Raw genomic sequence first — 23,144 nt, forward strand, 5'->3', positions numbered from 1 at the left:
TTTTGCTCATAAGTATACGTTTATTTTTAAACAGTTTCAATAAAAATATATATAATACAAGAGTGAACCACAAGATCCTCAATTGTTTTTACATTTCATACGACGAAGATTAGCACCCCACGCTATATACACAATATACAAGTTACAAAGACAAAGAAATCTATTAGAGGAAGCATCAACACGTAACTCCACCCTCTCCACCCGTCCGTGAGACACCCTGGCCTGTATTTCATCAACGAACGCGGCAAATTGCGGTAAATCAGTTAAGCTGTCTCGAACAGGAATTATAAGTTGGACAGATGGTTGACTACCGTGGACATTCCAGCGGATCGACCTCGCTCTGGCATAAAGCAAGAAGGTCGAATTGTTTTCGCGAAGCCCAGTGTTGTTACGGACAAGAACGACGAAAGGTGTGGCCGATAACGAGGTAGATATGGTTGTGGCTGGGTCGTTAGTGTCTCGTAAGTTGCCGGAGATCGAGGAAGGCCGATCGATGGATCCTTCGACGCGCTGCTGCTTTTACGCCCTCGATGGTGTACTGAATGTCCTAAGAATACAAAAATCGTGCAGAGGCAATAGAGAACCAGAAGATTCGTTACGTTCAAAAGATGATTTTCGTATGGATGACACGTCCACATCGAAGGGATATGGATCGAACGTGATCGTAGATCCGTAGATATTTAAACATCGACCCGAAACACGATCTCGTGGAGGGTCGTTCGCCAGTTGGAAAAATAACTCGTTATTTTTCAACAGGACGAGCGGGATATATATATGTGTGTGGTACGTAACGGCGTGTTCCGGGGTCAGAAAATCGGTCTAGAAACGGGAAAATAAATCTTACGCGTACGTTCTGTGTTCTCCTTGGCTTGATCGTTATTCACATCGCGATTCGCTTCGCCCGTGTACCACCCGCGGAAATTGAGAAACGTGTTTGTTTCGTTCGCGTCGTAGTCTAATTTCTCCATCCCAAAAATGGGAAATACGAACATATCCTCGATATCTCCGGCAACTTGACTCCAAACAAAACAACATAAATATGGAAGTTTCTTACCTGAAAGTTGATGGCCACCGTGTGACGCCATCCGTGGCGTCGTGGTTTCGTGGTGCACGCTCATAACGGCCACTGTAGAAACCAATACCAATTTTGTAGACTGAGAAACCCGAAGATGATGATGTTGATGAAATTTTAATCGAAGAATCCATCGTTGTCGCCTGTGGTGTTTCTCGACCCTTCTATCCCCTAGTTAGGTCGATGATCGTGAAATGTCCCCTCGTAGATGACGGAGGCCACCGAGATTCCGAGCAGCGACTTTCCATCAGCCATCACGGAGGAACATTGCCGTACATGTTGATGCTAAGTGAGCTTTTATAGGCGACACATGCGAACACGTGGGTCGGTGAACTTATCGGGGGTAAAGGCGAGGCTGGTAGCAGCGGTCTGTTAGACCGTGACGGGGTGAAAAAGCTCGGCCGATCGGACAAAAACCTGTAAATAAGGTGACGCAATATTGAATCGAATTGGAGACACCACGCCTAGAAATGAAAGAAAAATGATCTATGCGTTGGATTTGCGTAAGGAATGCATCGAAATAACGACCTACATACCATCTCTTTGTGCAAGATTCCTTTGTGCGAATCTATTTATTACAATGTAGCCTTCCGCTTGTATTTTCGAGATTTGATGTTGCGAATTTTTTATTACCCTTTCATATCAATTTCTAATTTTCTTTATTTTTTAAATCTTCTATAATTAAGTAATCAGACAAGATGAGGAAATAATATCGTGGACATTGATAAACGTTATCGAAGCAACGAACAACGAGACCATGCGGATCGTGTTTCTAAACTGATAATCCTCCTCTATTCCCATTTCGTGCTTTGTAATGGTAAACCAGTTACACGCAACAGACGATGCGCATTACAATTACCCTGGACAAAAACACTTACACATCGAAATCTTACCATGACATATACGTCAGTATTCCATTATCTTTCACCAGCTCTGTTCACGACACTAAAAATGGCACACAACTTCGTGTTAAAATCGCCCTGGACCATAAATCAAATACTTTGTCATTCTTGATCCGACGTTTCTTTATGCACCTGTCGCGACAAGAAATCTATTCCTGTTCTCGATTTTCTTCGTGAACGATTGGCCATCGCGTGATCTTCGATATCTGATCCTAACTGCGACCTTCTGTTTCAATCTTAACTGGGTCGTTTAAATCAAACGCTCATAACCACACAACCCTTTTGATTTCTTTAGGTAACAGTCCGTTCTAGTAATTAGAAGTATAATATACAATATAGTGGAGCAAATATAATTTATTTAGATATAGATCTTTACACTGTACGATATATCTGGAAATTATATCCAGAGGGATTATCCAATATTACAAATATGTTGTTGGAGAAGTAGAAATATTATGGACGGCCACGAGTCGATGCTGGAAATAAATCAACGAGTAAAAATAATGCGAACGTATTGAATAAATATTGAAAGTACGGATGCATTTTATATTATTCCAAAAAGATATACGAATTGATAAAGGTGGTTTCTCTCTTATGAATTTTCAAATATCTACGATATTTACTATATACGATATTTTATTCTCAACCGGCAATATATAAAAGTAATAAAAAGTGATCAAGCGAGAGATTACGGAGCCACTTTCCAAATGAAAGTCGTTTGAAACTGCAAGAGGAGAGAAATTCCTGGAATATTTTTTCGACCGAGTAAGGAAAAAGCGAGTTGCTTTTTAAACCCCGCGTGCTCGTTCTAAGAAAAAGTAGACTTCACGATCTTCTCTTGTTCTCTGAAACGAGGCGTACCATTAAAGCCGCCCCTCGAAGGACTTCGCCGTGGCGGGGGACAATTATTCGAACAATCGCGTCGCCGGTCACCTTTGCCACCTTCGAAAGCGCTACGCCCAACAATGATATTCGAAACGATCCGTGGCGCGAGGCTCGGTGATGCATTGCGAGGCTGGTGCCACCGTAACACACGCGTATCCGACTACAATGAGACAGTCATTCCAGGCGACAATCGCAACTTGGGGACGACGCGTGGGCTACGCAACCCAGTGCCTCGCCTAAACGGATGTACAATGCACAATGCGGACGCATAGTGACACGGCTGTCGACGCGTGCTCGTTCACATCTGTCTCTTTGTTTAGAAAATCGACAAGAAGAAGATGAAACGACTCTTCTTCGACCGTGAAGGTCGTGATGACAGGTTTCTTCGACCCTGAAATTGCAGGATCTTTCACAGGAAAGGATGATCTCGTCAATGGAACATGCTACCTGCACTACGACTTTAATACGAACGAATCGGTTCGATACGAAAGATATCGATCTTTAATTTGAGTCGAGTTTGCAGTTAGCGTTGATCGATCGATAGAGTCTGCACTCGGTATCAAAGGAATTAAATTGGAAATCTTAAATCTTGTTCGATTCTAAGTACGTAGATACTTTAGTTAGGCTTTTTTGCAATGTAGTTTAATTTCTCCAGAAATTCAATGCAACATTTTTAACCATGAAAAGCCCCGGACCGTGACTACCTAGACCCACGTTGAAGCCATTAAACACTCAAACTTTGTGGTATCGGCGTGCCGATCTTTCTGGTCGATAGAGTACCGTGTTCTATACGCAAGGCCAGAAACAATCGTAAAAACCGTCGCTGAAACGGATGCAACGGGCATGTTGAATTGGAGCGGGCGACCTCCAGGGGCACGGGTGGGCTGCGAGGCGTTAAGCATTAGCTATGTGTCGCTGCTACTCGATGACTGTCTTAATGCTGATAAGCTGAGGAAACGGCCACGCGCCCAGCCCGCAGAGAATGTTTGGCGTGTCCTGTGCCCCGCCCTTGGGGTTGGCGGGAGCAACTAGGTGCCCAGAGTGTACACAATGCCCCTATAAAAGCACCATCGAGCCAGCCAGATGCCAGCACATCCACTCCAGCCATCGAGGCAAACTATTCCAGTAGCTTAGCAACGAGCAAGCCCTTTGACAAATCTTTCAACATGTGCACCCTCGTAGCGGTCTTCCTCGTCGCTGTTCTTTCGGTAGCGACTGCGGCTCCTTCGGCGATTTTGGCACCTGGAGCAGCTCTGGCTGGTCCTCTCCTAGGCCCTGCTGCCCTCAGTGGACCGATCGTGGGACCCGCTGCCCTTGCAGGACCAGCTACCGGACCTGCTCGCCTCTCAGGAGCTGTGGATGGTGGCGCCGTAGTGACTGGAGCAGTTGCTGGTCCCTCTCTAGTTTCCGGTAGCGTTGCTGGTGCAGCTGCACCCTGGCCAGCTGTAGCCGCTCATTGGGGTGCACCATGGGGTGAGTAGAGTAGATTCGTAAATTCCACGAACTGACACTCGTCGGTATATTTATCCATAATATAGATCTTGTAAATAGATTACGTTGATAAGAGGATGTCTTAGAATAGTACCCGAAGATAAGCGTACGACAGCGTTTGAATCGATGTGCTTTTTTTCGCAATGTTGATTGGATATTGTCGTTGCAAACCAGTCGCGTTCCATATATGCTTGTCAGGAAACTAGGGTACTTAATCTTTGAACATGCAACGATCCATATATTATGAATACGATACACACAATGGACGATAAATTCAGCCATGCGTAGTAGACCGATCTTTACTCATCTAGCGACATTTATTTGTTTCGAATTGTCACGTTTTATCGCGATGTCTTCCTTATTCGTTTTATCGAACACGGTATATGGTTCTGTCGTCTCTTTCTAAAATATGTGTGTGTATGTTCGTACTAATTTTATATTATCCTTTTTCAGGAACCGTCTTGGCCGGACCTGCAGCACATCCTGCAGCCCTTGCCGGTCCCATCACCGCTCCAGCACTTATTGCAGGACCATCCGGTAGCATAGCAGCTGGACCAGCTGGAGTTGGAAGCATCCTTCGTGCTGATGGCCACTGGTAATTCTTAGCTCACGCTGGACACCCATACACATAATGACATCTTCGACTGATCTCCTCCGATGCCTGCCATTTTGAAACCGACCGCGCCACGATCTCCGTCATTTACCGCTAGTACCTCCGTCATTGTATCTTTTATATATATTTCGTGTACATAACAATGTATCGTTTATATGTTTATTTTATATGATAATAAACGCATACCACTTTGGAGAGGAAGAGCACTTCTCGTTTCTGTCATTATGTCCGTTTATTGCCTTGGCTGTAACGTTTGCAAACATACTTTGTTTCGATTACATACAGCGTAATGTTAATTGAATTATTCGACGAGAATAATCAGAATAATTATTTAACCGGAGGATTTAAATGAGAAGTAAATGGGGTATAGATGTACCGTGTTCGGCAACAGGCAACCATTGTTTCGTAAATTTCAATTGTTCCAGGTAAATAAGTTCGTTTAACATGTCCTTCAGTCCGGCCGAAACAAAAGACCAAATGTTGTAATGAGGACAATGGCGTTCCTCGAAGTTTCAAGTGCGGAAATGTTACAGTGTAATTGCGACTGGTGCACGAGACTAACGCGAAACTTTTAGTATTGTCTTTGTTTGGCAAACAATTAGCAAGCGTAATGTGTAAGCTGATGGAGAAAGAAAAATATTTAGAGAAGCAATTCTGTACGCCACAACAGTAACTTGCAATATACTAAAAGTCCAAGACGATCAACTGCCACGAATCTACCACAGCAGGAATTTCAGCGGAGTCTTTGTCGAATATCTCTAATTCCTTGAGAATTTCACACTCGAAGAGTCAAAGCAAAGACACCTATTGCGTAGTGATTGTGACATGCAATCCACGATTATAACGACACCGGTCGGCAGGGTATTGTTCTAGTCGCGGAATATTATCGTCGACATGGCGTGGCGTGGCGTGGCCAGGCTCCATTTCGCGGTCCATTATACCGTTGACAGTGTGTCGTGGGATGATACCTGTCCACCTTTGCCGGTAATTATAGGAAATTGCTTGAACGCCACTCCAATCAGCCGAGTATTCTCCCCATTTGAACCGTACTCTAATGATATCCGAACATAGCTTTGGTAACGAACCTCTCTCTCTCTCTCCATCTATAGGGCAATTGCAATATGGAACACTTGATTTTAAAAACTTTTCAAAACGAGAAACATGTTTCTTCTCAATAAAACCAACTTCAAAACACGATCAAATTAATAGATATTTGTTTGTTAATAGTTAACTATTCAAAAGTTTAAGTGTGCTGAAGTCATGGTGAAAAAGAGATCAAGTACAGCGAGTTGAAAAAATGACTGTTAATATTTGTAAAGAAATATAATAAATTGTAGAAATAATTTGTTAAGAAATTTCGAAAAATTCTATTTTTGCTATGAAAAATGAATATTTATTTAAATAAAGAAGACCCTGCAATCAAATATATTCCATTTTTTAAGCTTATTTTAGATTATGCTATATTATATTGTATTCTATTGTATTACATTATGTTGATTTTTTTTGTCTTTCACATGTGAAACGCCTAAAGCATATCCCAGATTGTAATCCCAATGAAAACAGAACAATGAATACATTGGATCCATATTTCATCATTATTGTCTCTTTGGGAATTGCAACCATAAAATAAATATAATTCTGTATTATATTCGTCGGTAGCAGCATCATTGGCATGTTCTATATGACGTACACTCAATACGTTCAACATTGGGTACATAAGTATATATTAGGACAGAAAAATAATAATCACATTAAAAATGAAATAAATTTAACGGTAAATTTCTTTCGGACACTCAAAGCCAAATACGTGTAATGAGAAATCATGGAAAGATAATATATTTTTATTTTCTTCAACTAAAAAATTTTACCATTTAACTCTCTTCTCGAGAACATTTATACGTTTTCAAATACAACGGTCGACGGATTACCAAGCGAATCTCAAATGTGAATACGCTTGTCTTTTGCTTCCAACGAAATATTTTACACCGTTGCCGATTGATTTTGTATTATAATTACTTGCCGAGATATTGCAGTGTTCCATATTGAGTACAATTACCATCCTACTTCATGGCTCTGCTTTAATCTCTGTTTTCATTCGCGCCAGCCTCTGGGAAATGCCACGACGAAGATGCTTTACGGCGTCTTTTTTACGAAACTCTGCCGGCTTCTAGTTCCTGTGGGAAGCTGAAGGAAATTATTAGCGCCACGCGCATTACCATTTCAAAGGCACGTCCACGAGCGAACAGCAACAAGTACCAGGCCAGTCGTTACGTCCCACGGTTTATGCATGAACAAAACGACAGTCGTTTAACACAGACGTGGATTCCATACGGCGGACATGAAATTCAAGTAGTCGAATAGCGAAGAGCACCTCGATGACTTTCAACGCTTGCGTAAGCAAACGTTTACTTGCTTCCATCGTGAGGTCTGTGATTTCGTGTGATCCGTCAAGATGCTGGGATTACTTGAGGTTTTCGAGCTTTGGAGTTCAAGCGTTGAAACAGGATGTTGGTAAATATTTTGGAGGATGTGAATTGTAGCCACAATTGTATAGGGAGAGCTTGAAATGTTTGCGAGTACTCTTCTTCGTTTAAGGAACACTTACAGTGGAAAAATTTAACTCAGAATCGAGAAGCGATACAATACCAAGGTTGATTCAAAGAAAGTGCAGAATTGTTCAAGTAATGTAAAAGTCTAGAGAAAGACACGCCTCCACAAGGACAGTGTTTAAAGAAATTTACTTCCGTCAAAATAAAGTAGACGTCCAAAACAATAACAAAAAGCACACAGTGGTTTCAAACATTTAACCAATAATTCATTTAAGATGCGATCTTCGGTTAGCATTTAGATAAAAATTTGTCTCAATCCCACGGTGTCTTCAACCACCAAAAAGACACGAAAAGACATTATCCAAATTCTCGAACAGCACTCGACTCTACGTCACGATGAATTCGCGAGACGGACGGGCACACCCCAGAAGCGAATTACCGTGACAAAGCGGCGTTTCCGACTACGAAATCAGAACGATGCGCAACAAGTTCGAGTACTTACGTCAAGTAGTCTAAGTGGGATGAATTCCGACAAAACCAGAACAGCATAAAGATAACGAGGTAACGTCGATTCTCGTGAATTCCTCAAACTTATGGCGCTCAAGTTCCGTTCCCGATATTACGGGATGGGTGCAATTAATCCGCGTCGCACGATGGGACTGCCTGGAAGTGTCTCATCGACGCGGAGTTTAATAGCTTACACAGACACGCGACGAAGACATTCTTCCATACAGAAATAGGTCAGGCCGGCAATGGTAATGGTGTGACATTTCCTAATGGAAAAATGTCGGGAAAGCTATAGAAGCTATAGATTCAGGGTCAGAACCGAGTATAAAAGCAGCTATCGCGGGATTAATTGGCAGTCTTACAATTAAGGCGATAGACAACGCTGAAGAATAAAGCAGCAACCATGAAATACTTGGTGAGCTTCTCGATTATATTTTATTTGCATCAATAATAACTTCACGGTATCGACATGTGTTGATTACTTTTTGAAATAATTCTTTAATCATTTTTCTATTAGGCTGTTCTGGTATCAATCGTGTCGGTTTGCTCAGCCGCACCGAGTCTTGTCAGCCCACTCGTCGGTGCTGTAAGCGTAGCTGGTGCTCATGTAGGATCAGCGGTCGTTGCTGGTCCCGCAGCTGGAGCAGTTAAAGTAGCTGGGCCAGTTGCTGGACCTGCAGTAGTCACTGGAGCCGTAGCCGGCCCAAGTGCCGTTGTAGGTTCGGTTGCTGGACCTACTGTCGTTTCTGAACCGGGACTTGGCGTCGTCGTTAGTAAGTGACCATTTTCTTAAATCAAGTTTATTTCCTATATATTACAGGAGATTTCGATAGTAATTGTAATAAATAAATTAATTTTCAGGTAATGCACTCGTTGGCCCTGCACTCGCTGCACCTGCAGTGGTAGCGGCAGCTCCAGCAGCCGCGGTGGTCGCTGGACCAGCAGCATCCACTGTCGTCGCTGGCCCCGTTACCAAAACTGCGGTAATCGGAGCTTCATCCTCCGCGGTTATCGCCGGAGGTCACGCCTGGTAGTCAAATAAAAACGAGCCTCATAGATATAGAACGTACCTCGTACCTTACTCAAAACTATACAGACCACTTATAAATCATTCCTAACTGCGGCAAGATCACTGCCTACGTGTTCGGCTACGTATACGCTTATACAAATGTATTTGTTTAATTATATAAAATAAACTATATTACATCTCGAATTCTAGAGAGGTATCTAATTTCCTACATCCGAAGCGAACTATTTTCCTTTGTGGTTGCAAAATAGTTTACTAATCAAAAGCAAATTTCCGCACAAAGGCTTGCCTCTTGTAAAATTTGAGGTATTCGAAATACCTTTTTCCACGTGGTTAATCGCTTTAAATACCCTGAAAAGCCGCAGCAAATCCGGGAATTTGAATCGACGCGTCGGACGATCGATACGTCAGCTGCGCAATGGCAATCCAGCCCTGGCTCCTACACAAAAAGGCACGTACGAATAATTTTGTAACTGCGCGCACGATTCAGAACGCGCTTAGAGACAACTCTCGGCTAGATCTCCACCTGGCATCCCCATCATGAATATTTCAACGTACACCTCTGCCGTGCCACCGTTGGGATCGCGGTAACGGGGAGGGAAAGGCAAAGCTTGCACCTGTGCACCATAGTCGGCTAATGCCGATGCGAAAAATCATCGAAGAACGTCAAAACGAAAGCCCAGGCCGGGATAACAATGCGTACCGCTCGATCCATGGAATTATGTAGTCATAATCGATTCACTGTCAAGTACGGCAATCGACAAGTCAGCCGACTGATCGGCCGCCCGCTATTTTTCCTCTCGTCGCGCTTATCGAGACACGGTAGCGTGGCTGTTGTCGCGGTTACGAGACTGGAACGGATTTTCTCTTCAAGGACCTGTAACGGTCGTCCGCGAGTATGCGATGGATTTATGGAGCTCGTGATGTCAAATATGATAAACAATGTCGCAACGTGAGATATACACCGACTGACATTATCGTTCTGAAAAAATGGAGATACGCATTCGAGTTCCTTGCAGGTGGTGGGTGGAAACTAATGGAATCAAGGAGAAAAGAGAAACAGAAGGTTTAATTAATTGTCTTTTCTGTTGTAATTAGTACAGATTACGAGATCGTCCAACTTCAACGTATAAAAGCAATTAGTAAATATATACGTATTCTCTTATAGTTTATTCTCAATTAGTTTCGCCACCAGAGTAATTTTAACCGGATTTTAAAGTAGAATCCTGCAAGGTTGTTTGAGTAATTACAAGAAGGATAAGAGCTTGAAATTAGCTTTTAAATGTTATGTTTGTAAATTATTTAATTCATTGTTATTATTCAATGAAATTAACGTAGGAAAATTTTCTTTCCTCAGAGTTAAATGTAGCAATACGTATTAAATGTAGTAACACGTAAAAAGTGGTAACGCGTCATTAAGTGCAAATAAATCATCTGAAGTTCAAGTTTGTCACTTTCAACTCTGTCAATCTTTGCTGCTAGAATTGAATTACGTACACGACTCAGACGCATTAGAAACAGTGGACAGAGATCATAACAGGTTTCGCGAGACTGTCGAATTAATTAGATACCTTTGTCCTTCAAATGCAACGACTTAACGGTATATACTAGACATAGTAACGCGACACAATGAGATGCATAGAACTATCCGGCGGCTTAGCGCAATATCGGCCACGATGTCGTGTACTCGTGCGAGCCTACCAACATGAACAACGCGCTATTCGCGTTTAATTCTCCGTTCGCATGTTAGTACACACGTTTCATCGATCCAAGGCCTGTTTGTCCGGGTTCATTTGCTGTCACAGCTATCGTCTATGTTAATAACGTTAATTGTTCGAACCACCTAATTATGGTTTGTCACTGTTATCGTTGTTATATCGAGCGAAAAAAAATATGACCCGGACCCGATCGTTAAGCGATTGCATTTGAAACGAACTAATTAGTTCGGGAAGACACGATATTGGCTGTGTAAGTTGATAGAACGCGATTAACACGCGACGATAATGAAATCGAAATTGGTTGATTTGAAGCGTTCATTCGGATAAATCAGGGACGGTTGTAAATGTTTCGTGAAATCGTTTGATGTCGATTGCGAATTCTTTGTTTCTTTGTCACGAGTACGATACGATATAACGACAAATATACGATACTGTATAGTCTAGAAATTGGATTTATGGTTTATTTTTATTGGAAATGGAGAATAGACATGTCAGATCTGTAGTCAGCTTCAGGTATTTTAAATAGCAGGGAACAATTTAAAAAATTCACTGTTTTATCAAAAGGTCAAGAAGAATTCAGACGACCGAATTGTTTCGACTGAAACGGAGTCCCCTCGTCGATAAATCCGGTCCCGGTGATGTATTTGCGACTATTTTCACTCGACCTACTCCCAATCTCAGAAATATTAATCGGAATCCCACGTTTCCACTAATAATCGTGTATCTTCCACGAAAGGAGTGACACGAGCGATATTGGCGCATAGAGAGACGATCGATGGAAGGGAACGAGATGTAGCGTCACGCAAACAGAGCCAGAAACTTCCCGATAATCGATAGCCTTTGACACAAAGACCGGGAAAACCATTGAAAGGATGACGTCTGCGAATCAAACGGAATATTCTTGAAAAGGAATGCGGCCTCGCCAACTCTCGTCACAAAGACTTTGACTTTTCGATATATTCTCGCCTAGCCTCAGATTGCGATTTTCGACGCACCCCCTGGGAATCCTCCGTTACCCTGGAACCACGCGAAATTCGTCGCTAGCTGCGAATTCTAATTTTTTAGTCGATCTCTAACCGAAAGGTCACGTAAACGGGCCAATCGCAAATAGAACGAGAAGTGGACGTCGATGGCCGAATTTCACTTCCGCCCGCTGGCAACTGCTATGTAATAGAATAATAAAATGACATAGTAGGCCAATAGCGTGTCGTGCCATCCTTGGAAAATGCGAAAATCCTTCAGTGGGGAATTGTTCGGGGACTTTGCGACTCATTAACACTGGTTTAGAAGTTGAAATTGTTATTGGTTTAGAATCGATTGGATGTCGAGTTACGGAGAACATTCACACGATAATATTGGCAGACGTGGTTAATACGATAACAAATATTAATGCACGAAGTTAGCATTGCCGTAACAACTCCTGCTTCTTCGATTATTCGAGAACTCTAAACGTGACCAACGTCGACTCGCCATCTCTTCCTCCTAACTTTCCACCTAAACAGCGGAAGCAACTTATACTGGGACGCGTTCTCTTCCTCCAAGTTTCCCCAATTATTCTATCAACGGAGAGAACTCTTCCCAAGTTTGGTGGAAGTGCAACGTTTCGTGGAAACGTGGCTCGCCATAAATTCAAACGGGGACGACGTAAAGGCTCGCAAGTCACCGCGATTTCCAACTTGACAAATCTGACACGCGCAATTACACCGTTCCAGGCCGGTGCCAGCCAACGCGGATTCAAAGGACGGATCACCCACGGTCATCACGAAAAAACTGCTCGGCACGGTACGGACGAAATAAAAGGGCGCACGCGAAACGGCCAACCACCCTCTCCGTTGTTTTATTCGCACGCCATCGACGCTCGTTTATTCTTTACCATGCGGATTCTTTGCGAACAATCGACTCGTTGTGCCCACGTTTCCCAGAATTTGTAGCTGGAAATTGATTTATCCCATTTCGTTTTCCCTTTTTCCTTAACATGTATTGAGTCTCGTATATTGTACTGCTACCTGTCGTTGTAATGAAAAAAGAGAAATGTGATTTGATATCCTCGTGATGTACAGTACTGTGCAAAAGCCTTGCACCAAGTACTTATTCTTATTGATGTTTAATGAATGCCGATTTTTACTAATAAAAATAATAGTAACTTGTTCAATTATTCTGTATACACATTATAAAATCTAATTCAAGGATCTGTTTATCGAAGCATTTCTGAAAAGGTTATGCATCAGGAAAGCCAGAAATAAAAAATAATATGTGATGATATGTGATATCTGATACTTTTGCAGAATATTGTACGGTGTATTACACTTGATCCTTTTTGAAGAATCTCCCAAATCAATGTGTGTATCTACAGTAAACAAGTAACTTAAAAACAGTACAGTAGACGTAAAAATAACTACATTGCGCGTCTTGAAAACACAATGGGTTCGTTATTCCTCCATAGCTTTTTCAACCTCGTTAGACAACCGCTCAGCTTGTTGAAATTTCAACTCGCAACACATCGCGAATATAAACACGTCCCTTAATACCCGGAGCGTGTAAGGGATCCATTAAAATAGCTGGTTGTTCCCACGAAAAACATCGTTGCTCTGATTATCCCCTGGTAAACCACGGATAATTCGGACAGGACAGAATTTCCCTGGCTTGGTCCAGGATTTTAACAATTACACCTGCGTGCGGCAGTTATTAACGTTTATCAAAGTGGCTGAAATACATGGCGAGAATTTCGTGGCGAAAATGAGCTTGGAACGAGGTGATCAGCGAATTTGCCACACCGTACGTTGCTGACCAACGCGAAAATTCTATTCCCCTCGCGACAAACCGTTATTGTGGTAACAGGCCGCGCGCACACGTTTCGAGGCTGAAACACGTCTCCGCGTGATAACAGCACTCGTCCGTGTGACGTTGGACCCGGAACTCCGCTATGTCGCCTACTCTAATCCTGGCTGTCTGTGACCGCGCCCTGTCTCGTTTGTTATTCCCACTTTCATGCGGGGTTGAAGGTTGCATCGACGATATCCAGGATCATCGATCGCGTATATAAGGCGGCGTGTCAAGAGGGTTGAGCATCAGTCACCAGTCAGCTGAAGACAGATACAGCAATCAACATGAAATACTTGGTGAGATATATTCTTCTTCGAAGCTTCTCACTTGTATCGAAAGTTCAACTAGATTGATTTGATTATCTGTTCTTATCACGCTCTTTCTGTGTAATCTTGCGATCAGACAGTACCTACCTGTCTCGAAGTATCACAGAAACATCAAATCATAGCACTTTTTGTATCACTCTTTTTCTATACAATCTCTTGATCGAACAATAGTTACCTGTCTTAGACTATTATAATGGCATTAGATAATTGCATGAGATTTTTTTACCACAATTTACATTTACCTTGATATCTTGATATCTGTTCAGATTGATCTTGATCTTTACGTAGGTCTTGTCTAGATAATTTAAAACCCTGAACAAGTTGGGTGAAACACAGAAATCTAAACGATCTAAAAAGGTTGAATAAAACTCTGAGACTTTAATCTAAATAATCTATACCGAACTAGAGCTACATACGCTTAAATCTATATAAACCACATCTCAGGTCGTCCTTGTTGCCGCCCTGGCCGTCGCCTCAGCCAGCCCCGAGCGTGAACGTCGTTCCCTAGCCTGGGGACACAATGGAGCAGTGGTGTTGGGTGGTGTGTTACCTGGAGTGGCAGTAGCTGGACCAGTGGCTCCTTCGGCTGCGGTTATCGGACCTGTCGCTGCACCAGCAGCCGTGGTCGGGCCTGCTGCAGGTGCTGCCGCAGTAGTTGGGCCTGCTGCTGGCTCTGCCGCCGTCGTGGGACCGGCTGCCGGTAACCTATACGTTCTATCGCTTTGAACTGCTTCGACTAAACGTAGATCTTGTACATGAAGTTTGGTAATTATAACAGATTGACCAGCGCAGTATGGTAATACTGGTTATTGAAACTTCGAAATCATTTTGGTTAATAATTCTGACTAATTCTGGAGATTAACGAAATTCAATTTGGTAGTGAACATTTTAAATACAATAGTGGATTACAGTATACAGTACATTACTGTTTCGTTATATTATATCAAACTTCATTGTAAAGGATTATGTTAAAGTATGGATTTATTAGAATAGTGAAAGAAATTACATGAAAATAGTAAAATAAATTGTTTCTTTTGAAGGTTCCGCGGTAGTTGCTGGTCCCGCAGGAACCGTGGTGGCGCCAGGAGCCGGTCTACTATGGTAGAACGTCAACCATAACCCTGGATTCTCCAAGACAACTCGAACGATCTCTCTCGTGAACCTGAAAGCGGCCACTCATCGATCTCCATCCGCGGGACTTCGATCCAAGCTCAGCGTTGTTCGATAACAGATCACATCTCCTGATATCGAGAACGATGGAACAACGACAACTCTTTTTTATTCATAAATTAAATCTGTTCGATAAGAGTTAAACGAACAACGCGTTCGAGTTTCTACGAGGTTCTTTCGCGAATTTTTCTCCTTGTAATTAGCCATATTCTTGTTACGCTTTTGTACATTAATAAATGAAGCTCTATTGTACAGTCACTTGTTTCTGCAATACTTTCAATTTCAAGTATAATCCCAATAGCCGAACCGAGACAACGACTCGTTTAAGTGAAGTTTAATGCTATTTAACTAGCCATAAAAGTTATCCACCACTCGTCGTTCTCCGAGGACCAGTTGTTCCAGTTTCTAATTAGATTGTTAAGTGCATTACTGCTGTTCCTCGCCTGTGGCCGCTGCCAATGAAAAGACACGTGAAATAACGAATCCGGTGCAACTTGGAGGGCCTACCAATGGCCAAGAAGCTGCAACTTAGAAACTGCAATTTAAAGTACAACTACTTTCCTTGATTATGACTTGGCTTGTAAACTGCGTAAAAGCGACTGTAAATTGTAGACGAGGGAATTCTTTGAAGTAAATTTAATAAACGAGTACTTTAACGAGTACTATTATATTACTTAAGCCTGTGCTGTGTTCTTTGAATCATTTTCAAGCAAATCGAATCTTCCTATAATCATAAATAATATATAATAATGTAATATTAGGATATTTTCTATAATCTCTTATAAAAATTTGTAGAATTTTAATTCTACATTGCAAAGTTCATTGAAAAATTAAACGTCTATTCGTTCATTGACAGGAGAGGAAAATTGAAGATCAGCAAAAGTTTGAAGATCGCAATAGAGTTAATGATAATTAGTAACGCTTTAAAATTGAATGATACGTGTCAAATGTTTCAATTAAACATAAATAATTGGCCACGTTTCATCATTTACAAATGTAGATTGCAGATTTTGGAACGAAAATGACCGAATCAGACGTTATAAAGAATATGCCAACAGGCGTACATTGTATTACAACGAGGAAACATACTTAATTATCACAGTTCAATTACTTCTGGCATGAGATAATTACAAAATCGATTCTTTAGCTAAGCGACTGCACCAACTGTTGCATTAATGTCATACATTCATAATTAACTGATTAATCATACAATTTGAGTGTTTAAACGGTGAATACGTTATTAACGCGCAGCATATATAACTACGATAATTAATATATAAATCGAAAGACCGAATAATGCCAGACATTTTGAATTGTTGGGAATTTTCTGAATAATACACATTTCAATTAAATTGTTTACGAACGATTACACCGCCGGCATATTTCGATTATGTTCCTTTTCATTTGTCGTATTTTACTAGCCTCGCAAATTAGAGGGCTTAATGTTTTCGAAGAAAAATAACTCAGGCAGGTATTTTTGTGGTTTTTAAAATAAGTTTATTATCTGATAGAAAAATTTAAATTACAATGGGAAGGGGGAAATGTATAATTTTCCATGGTGCCGATTATAGGGGATCGATCGGAGTTGCGGCCGAAAAGGGGTGACGGGTGTGACCAATCGCCAAATTCGAATTTTTCACGATGAGAAAAAATTCCCATCGTCGATGTTCACTGTAATACTTCAGGTCCAGTTACGCCGGGATATTAAATAATGATTTACCATCCTTTCAATCCCCACGCTGGGGCGGCTAGGGCGGGAGCGGCTACAACTGCTGCTGAAAAAAGGAATAGAAAATTTACATTTAATTTGTACTGTTTCGTGCAACGTTTAATTATTCATGGCAACACTACGGAGTAACCAAACTTCCATGAAAACGTATTTTCGAATGAATGCATAAATCAAAATGTATTGATGGTATATGAACAAAAAAAAAATATAATAAAATCTATCGAAATGTTATTTCCCTAGAAAACTCTGCATATCGATCTCTTCATAGCAAGAAATAATCGGTTGTGCATTTTCCTCTATTATACGAGTCTATCGTATTGTCTATTGTACACGATATTCATATTTTTCTTAATTGATAAAAATCGAAGGTACTTACGAGCTGCAAGGAGTTTAGCAGCGGGAGCAGCGATGGCAACGGGGGCAGCAGCGATTTTGGGAGCAGCAACCCATGCTGGGGCTGCGAGGGCTGGAGCCGCGAGGATTCCACGGCGTTCTCGTTCTGGTTCAGGGAAGGCCACAACGACGGCAACGATGGCGAAGAGGATCAACTTCAAACACAATTAAATCCTCTTGTTACCATATTATACTTATACATGACACTCGATAAAAATCATTAATATCGTGAACCATCCTGATTATCAACGATTACGAACGATTACTGTTGGTATTTACAACCATGTTTGCAAATCAATCTTACCAGGGATTTCATTTTGTTGGGTTTCTTGAGCTTCTTTCGAACTCGAAATAGCAAGCGACTGATGAAAATCCTACCTTCGACTTTGTCTTTTATACTCTTATTTTCCAACCTATATCTACGCCGTGTACGTCATCCACCCCGTACGAACGCGTGTCAGTCGGTTTCATAGTGGCCAGGCTATCGCGGCTTGTCGCGAGCGGGCGTGGTCGGGGACTTGAATCCGTAAATCAAGACAGCGATCTAAAACGATGAACTCGTACAGCGCCAATGTTGCATCAGAAATCTCGATGGCGCGGGTTGCGCACGCAACGGCGCGCGAATGTTGCAGAAGTTTCGCGCCGAGAACGGGGCCACGGATATATTTGCATATTTTACAGCAGCTACGTATAGATCTTTTTTTCTTTTTTTATTCAACATGTTTCTTTTAGTTGTTCATATACTCGCCTCGTTACGTCTAACGATCGACCCCAAGGTTTCGGTCGAAAGAGGGAGAAAGATAGATCAGCTGCGGTTGAATTTAGGGTTCGATTATAAGATGCAATCCGCGCGAGATGTTGCGAAATTGACTTTCGATTTTGCGTGAGACGGCCTTGAATACGCGGCGGTCAATGGACTAAAATGTTCGATCGCCGATATAGGAAAGCAGGAAATGCTGCCTTGAAAGTCTAGTCAAATGTTACAACATACAAAAGCAATTGACCGTATCCACGCGCCACCAATTCCATTTTTTCACGTGGCCTCTATTTTTCCTCCCCGAACGCTATTTATTCCACGTGCGCGCGCTACGCGATAATATAATTTTATTATCCGTTTGCGAAACAGATTGCAAGGACTGCTCTCGTGAGCTTTCATCTTCCAAGGTGCCGGATGAGAATACATCTGTATCTAAGATGTAAATCGTCACATCGTGTTCTTGGTTTTTTACTGAGGTACTACTTGGATAGGAGATAAATATAGAGTTAAGAATTCTTGGAAAGAATTCCTTCGTCCTAGGAAAATCTTCAACGTTCGTAGACATCTAAATCTTTGCTTTCTATGTAACGGATAATGCGTCTGTTCATTCTGTCTTCATCGTTTAATGATAAAAGTAGACTGTACACCGTAGAATTCCACTTATTTGATCCCATCGGCGGAACAAACACTTCGTATAATTGCAGACTCTATAATAGAAGTCCACTCATTCTCTCCACTGCCTATAATTCCTCGCATAATAGCAGTTCGCGTTCAGATAAGTGGATTCAATCGACAAGTGTTCATTTAAACGGGCGCTAACTACAGTTTCGCTTCAATAAACGTAGCTGCATCGTAATCAAAGCTCACCGTCTCGCGCAAGAGAAGAATCAAAGTACAAAGGAGCAACTTTTACTTCTCACCAAGCAAGCAAATTGCAAAACATTCCAAAATCCGATTCGCATCTTAATAGTGGAAAGTGGTAGTCGGCAGGGAACTGGTCTGCAACAAGTCATAGCAATTGTGCACTACGTGCACAGACCGTGCAGGCCAGCGTCTTTGTTCTGCTTTTCTGCGCACGGAATTCCAAAGAGTCTGTATCTTTGCGAGGGAAACAGGGCGCGGTGACCATTTTTCCTTACTCATCATCGGAGGTTATACGTAATGGACTATATAACGGTTCAAGCCGGTTCGAAATGGTTCAGTAGACAACGGTATACTGGCGGGAAAATTCCGCGGGATACAGAGATAATAAGAGAAAAGAAAAACGGATTTGTCGAACGGACCGAGCCATGAAGTTGCTGGTAAGCTGAGAAACTTTATCGTAGCTCATCGAGCAAGTCGAAGAAGAAATTGTTACGAAAATAGAGGGAATCCGTGTAGCAGTTCCTGATGAGAAAACTTTAATCTGTTAGCTCGTAATGCACTTTCGTGTCGTCAGTGAAATATGAACGGCTCCCCGTCTCTGACCAATGTTTCATTGATATATAGAGCGCCACGGTGTTAGCTGACAGTCGGATAATTGAAACGTATGGCCGCGTTCTATAACTTTGATTAAGATGGGTAATCCATTGATTCCGTTTAAATACGTCGCATAATTGTCGCGTTACAGTGATAATGGTCTGACAGTTATGACGTTGAAATTTCGTCGCGTTGAAGTACGGAAATATAATAACGCGTATCATTTATTCTTCTAATTGGAATCTCTGCTATGAAAGATCAATCTCTAAACTGTTTTTTATCATTACGATTCCCTAGAATCTAATAGAACGGTATCGACAAAATATTTTTCAAAATTTTCTCATCGTTACGAATTCTATCCAATCATAGTTTCATTATAAGTCCAATCATCGATTCGTCGATCAGTTTCGATTGTTACTTAATACCTATATGATCAAGGGAGCGAATTCTTTCTTCGAGGAAGCGTTCGCGGCGTTAAAAAAATTTGGCCCAATGCTGTCCACGTAGATGCAACGATGGGTGCAGCGATGACGTGTTCATGCGCGGCACGTCTGCCGGAAAACCAAGTTATGCAAATTCGCGATGCGTATGTGATTCTATCCGTGGCCACTGGATCGTGTATATGCGTGTCGGATATTGTTCTCAAATCAGCCGTCTCGTTAACACGACTCACGGCAGCAGATCATGTTTAAACTATGATAAATCTAGTTATCCTTATTACAGTCGACGTTTGTTAAATCCTCGAGAAGAAATAGCTGACATTCGTTAACAAAACATAGCTTTCATTTGGCACGAGATAACGCAGATTCGAATGATAATTTCGAAATTTCTCAACGTGACTGTGAATAGCTGACGTTCGAGCGTTAGACTTGGAGAGAAACGGTGCATTTAGGACCTAAGTACATATACTCGACAGAATCGAGCTCGGCAAAGGTCAAAGTTCAAATCCTGATTCGTTAAATCGAATGATAGACACACACACACACACTCTCTCTCTCTCCATGGTGTTGGGTAATACAGAAGGGTATACGCTTGATTATCGTAATATTCACTGGAGTTGATGCGAAGGTGTTTTTAGGTTTGAGTTAATACCTGGGAGAGATATTTACGAGTAAGATTACAAGAAAGCATTTCAACTATTGTGTCGCTGCAACCCACGTGATAGTTTCTGACGCTCGTCTTAATAAATCACGCCTTATCCGTTTTCAGTTACGGTTTGTGGCATCGATTTTCTTAACGTCCGTTCGCGCAAGCAGCTGGCCTTATCATGAAATAGTGGGCGTCGGACAATCGGCGGGACCATTGCTCGTTGCACCAGTTTATGGAGTCGCACCTGCGGTGAGCCTGTTACCCGCGGAACCGGCCAAGAAAGCTCAAACCATAGTTGCTGGCCCCGTAACAAAAACTGTCATCGAGGGATCGTCTTCCGGACCAGTGACCATCGTGTCTCCAGGAATTCCCGCAACCAGCTCTCCTCCTCCAACGACGCTAAGTAATTTATCATTTGGGATAAGATTAAACGCACGATTGTTCTTCGGGGTTTAGAAAGTTTAGAGAGGCAACGAAATAGCCGGGGTTGTTCCGAAGGATTTTGAATTCAATCTGAATATTTATGGCGCCATCAACTGAAGGCTATATTTAAAACTATTCGACTTACATAAACAAACAGTCCCGGCTCTTACTATTAACATGAACATTTTACGAGATACATAAAGCCAAGAATTTATCTGTACCACGTTCCTTCAGCGAATTACAAATTTAGTACATCCATAAATTTGAACGTATTCAGGAGAACGTACTGGACGATTACGAGAAAAATAGATAAAAGTTGCTATCGTTATGAAAAGTTGCTAAAGTTATTATTTTGTGTTTCTTTTCATTTTCTTTTCTTTTCTTTTTAGAACCAACCGTTGCCTCAGCTGTGCCAGAAGATACAGTCCTCGTTAAAGGAGCTTCGGCTGGCGCGGTGACGCTAGTAGCGCCATCCGACAATTCCGTCGCTATCGCAGACACCAATAACGCAGCGTCAGCCGAAGCAGAAACAAAGAAAGGCGCCGTTGCAGCGTCAGCGAAGGCGGTTGTTGCAATCGAAAGCGCAGAAGAATCATCGACCACGAAGGCATCGACGAACGTCACGGCCACGGCAATTAGAGAAACAATAGGCATAGCGTCAGCGAACGCAGTAATAGGTCCCTCCACCGGGCCTATAATCATCGCCGGTCCAACCGTTCCACCGATACCGGCACCGGCTGCCGTTGAAGCTTCCACACCTGAAGCAGTGACTGCTGCTAGTGTTGCTGCTTCGGCAACCGCTAAATCTGTCAGCGTGTCTTCCAGTGCGGTAGCCAATGTGTCGGTTTCAAGCAACATAAGTGCTGAACAAACCAGTGATGTATCTGGTTTAGCGTCAGGTAAGATTTATCTTTAAATCCTTAAAAAAATGCATCTATTCGTCTATATGTACGTAACAATGAAAAAGAGAAAATTCCCAGTCTTGATACACATATTATATATAGTAATCGATACATATATTTATCTATAAGGACAAAAGATATTTGTTGAAAAGGAAGGAGTAAAAGATCGATAAAACGATATTAGACATTTCATACGATAGACAATAATATTTATGAGCGCGTTATGTTGAACGAACTTTGTCACCTATCCTGTTCCACGATACAAAATGAGAAAGATACTAGCTGCTAGAGATCGTTTTGTGATAGGAATCTGTCTTCGAATTGATTAAAGCTTCGAGCTGTAAACAACCCACTAAATCAACCTCATCTAGAACCTGGAAGATCAACAGTAATTATGTTACTGGGACCATGTGACATCGATACTATTTACATATGCTCTATTCCAGTGTAACGAAATTTATTTGCAGATACTACAGAGCCAACAAGGATCGAGGGTTCAGCATCGAGCTCGAGCACGGTGACGAGTACTTCCGGAAGTTCGACGGCCTTCGCATCAGCGAGAATTAATTTGATTTCACCTCTAGGTACGATCGCACTCGGCGAGACTCCCTTAAGTAACGTTGTCGTATCAACAGGAACAGCACCGCCCGCGATAGTTTCCGGTCCCTCGGGGTCCGTCTCTACCGGTAGCGCATCCCCGTTGCTGCTTAAGGTTCCTCTGTACCATTTGTAGATCAAACTGCTTATTCCCTTGTACGTCCGTTTCTTTACTCGTCGCTTGTTGTTCCTGTAAAAGAAAAATCGAATCGCTTGTGAGAAACCGGTCGATGCCATGTGGCTATAGAGGCAGTTGATTGGCGAATCGGGCCTTTCTAAGGTGGGTTTTACACGAGCTAACGTGGCTAGACAAGCGCATTCGTTGACATTGCGTTGGCGACCGCGCCGACACGATACAAGGAAGGGAAAAGTTGTGCAAGGACAACCACTGGGACCAACGCTGCAAGCGGTTGGCATTGATGGCCGCTGCGTTATTTGCCTGTGTACAATCATTGAATACAATAGCTACCACTTCTCTATATCTGTTTGAGTACCTCGATTTTTGTATTTAATAAAACCGTGCATAAGTAAGGAGCCAGTTCTATCTGTTTTCCTTCCTGACTGTTTTCCACCCCGCTAACTTGTTCTTTTCGCAACGATACTCGATAACGTAATAGAAACGGGGACACGTTGATGCAACTTTAAACGGCAATTGCAATTTCTACCAGTTTTGTTGAATTGTTTATAAACCAGTTTTGTTGAATTGATTGATA

At 42.1% G+C, this 23,144-nt stretch overlaps 5 protein-coding genes and 1 long non-coding RNA gene across 7 annotated transcripts; 4 read left to right on the top strand and 2 right to left on the bottom strand.

Annotated features, from left to right (window-relative positions):
• Positions 1 to 11: 11 nt before the first annotated feature.
• LOC126914116 (uncharacterized) lies at positions 12 to 8,195 on the bottom strand. Its single transcript, XR_007709562.1, has 3 exons — positions 8,015 to 8,195; positions 1,055 to 1,489; positions 12 to 547 (listed from the first exon to the last, which is right to left on the bottom strand). It is a non-coding gene; the product is annotated as an uncharacterized LOC126914116 (long non-coding RNA).
• On the top strand, positions 3,949 to 5,164 carry LOC126914090 (tetra-peptide repeat homeobox protein 1-like). Its single transcript, XM_050717582.1, has 2 exons — positions 3,949 to 4,332; positions 4,804 to 5,164. The coding sequence occupies exons 1-2, from the start codon at positions 4,026 to 4,028 to the stop codon at positions 4,947 to 4,949; spliced, it is 453 nt and encodes a 150-aa protein (XP_050573539.1). The 5' UTR covers positions 3,949 to 4,025; the 3' UTR covers positions 4,950 to 5,164.
• Positions 8,196 to 8,314: 119 nt separating the features above from the next.
• Positions 8,315 to 9,232, top strand: LOC126914092 (uncharacterized). Its single transcript, XM_050717585.1, has 3 exons — positions 8,315 to 8,434; positions 8,537 to 8,792; positions 8,881 to 9,232. The coding sequence occupies exons 1-3, from the start codon at positions 8,423 to 8,425 to the stop codon at positions 9,051 to 9,053; spliced, it is 441 nt and encodes a 146-aa protein (XP_050573542.1). The 5' UTR covers positions 8,315 to 8,422; the 3' UTR covers positions 9,054 to 9,232.
• A 4,493-nt stretch (positions 9,233 to 13,725) lies between these two features.
• Positions 13,726 to 15,341, top strand: LOC126914100 (glutaconyl-CoA decarboxylase subunit gamma-like). The gene is made up of 3 exons (XM_050717597.1): positions 13,726 to 13,883; positions 14,358 to 14,613; positions 14,954 to 15,341. The coding sequence occupies exons 1-3, from the start codon at positions 13,872 to 13,874 to the stop codon at positions 15,016 to 15,018; spliced, it is 333 nt and encodes a 110-aa protein (XP_050573554.1). The 5' UTR covers positions 13,726 to 13,871; the 3' UTR covers positions 15,019 to 15,341.
• Positions 15,342 to 16,557: 1,216 nt separating this feature from the next.
• Positions 16,558 to 17,670, bottom strand: LOC126914107 (cuticle protein 16.5-like). Of its 2 annotated transcripts, none has more exons than XM_050717607.1 (3): positions 17,510 to 17,670; positions 17,189 to 17,360; positions 16,558 to 16,855 (listed from the first exon to the last, which is right to left on the bottom strand). In XM_050717607.1, the coding sequence occupies exons 1-3, from the start codon at positions 17,519 to 17,521 to the stop codon at positions 16,800 to 16,802; spliced, it is 240 nt and encodes a 79-aa protein (XP_050573564.1). In that variant the 5' UTR covers positions 17,522 to 17,670; the 3' UTR covers positions 16,558 to 16,799. The 2 variants fall into 2 exon arrangements, with proteins under 2 accessions (XP_050573564.1, XP_050573563.1); XM_050717606.1 differs by having other exon boundaries at positions 16,558 to 16,858.
• A 1,069-nt stretch (positions 17,671 to 18,739) lies between these two features.
• LOC126914064 (uncharacterized) lies at positions 18,740 to 22,965 on the top strand. The gene is made up of 4 exons (XM_050717538.1): positions 18,740 to 19,263; positions 20,630 to 20,912; positions 21,322 to 21,831; positions 22,302 to 22,965. The coding sequence occupies exons 1-4, from the start codon at positions 19,252 to 19,254 to the stop codon at positions 22,565 to 22,567; spliced, it is 1,071 nt and encodes a 356-aa protein (XP_050573495.1). The 5' UTR covers positions 18,740 to 19,251; the 3' UTR covers positions 22,568 to 22,965.
• Positions 22,966 to 23,144: the final 179 nt, after the last annotated feature.

Source organism: Bombus affinis, chromosome 3 (genome assembly GCF_024516045.1).
Source record: "Bombus affinis isolate iyBomAffi1 chromosome 3, iyBomAffi1.2, whole genome shotgun sequence".
NCBI classification, from domain to species: domain Eukaryota; kingdom Metazoa; phylum Arthropoda; class Insecta; order Hymenoptera; family Apidae; genus Bombus; species Bombus affinis.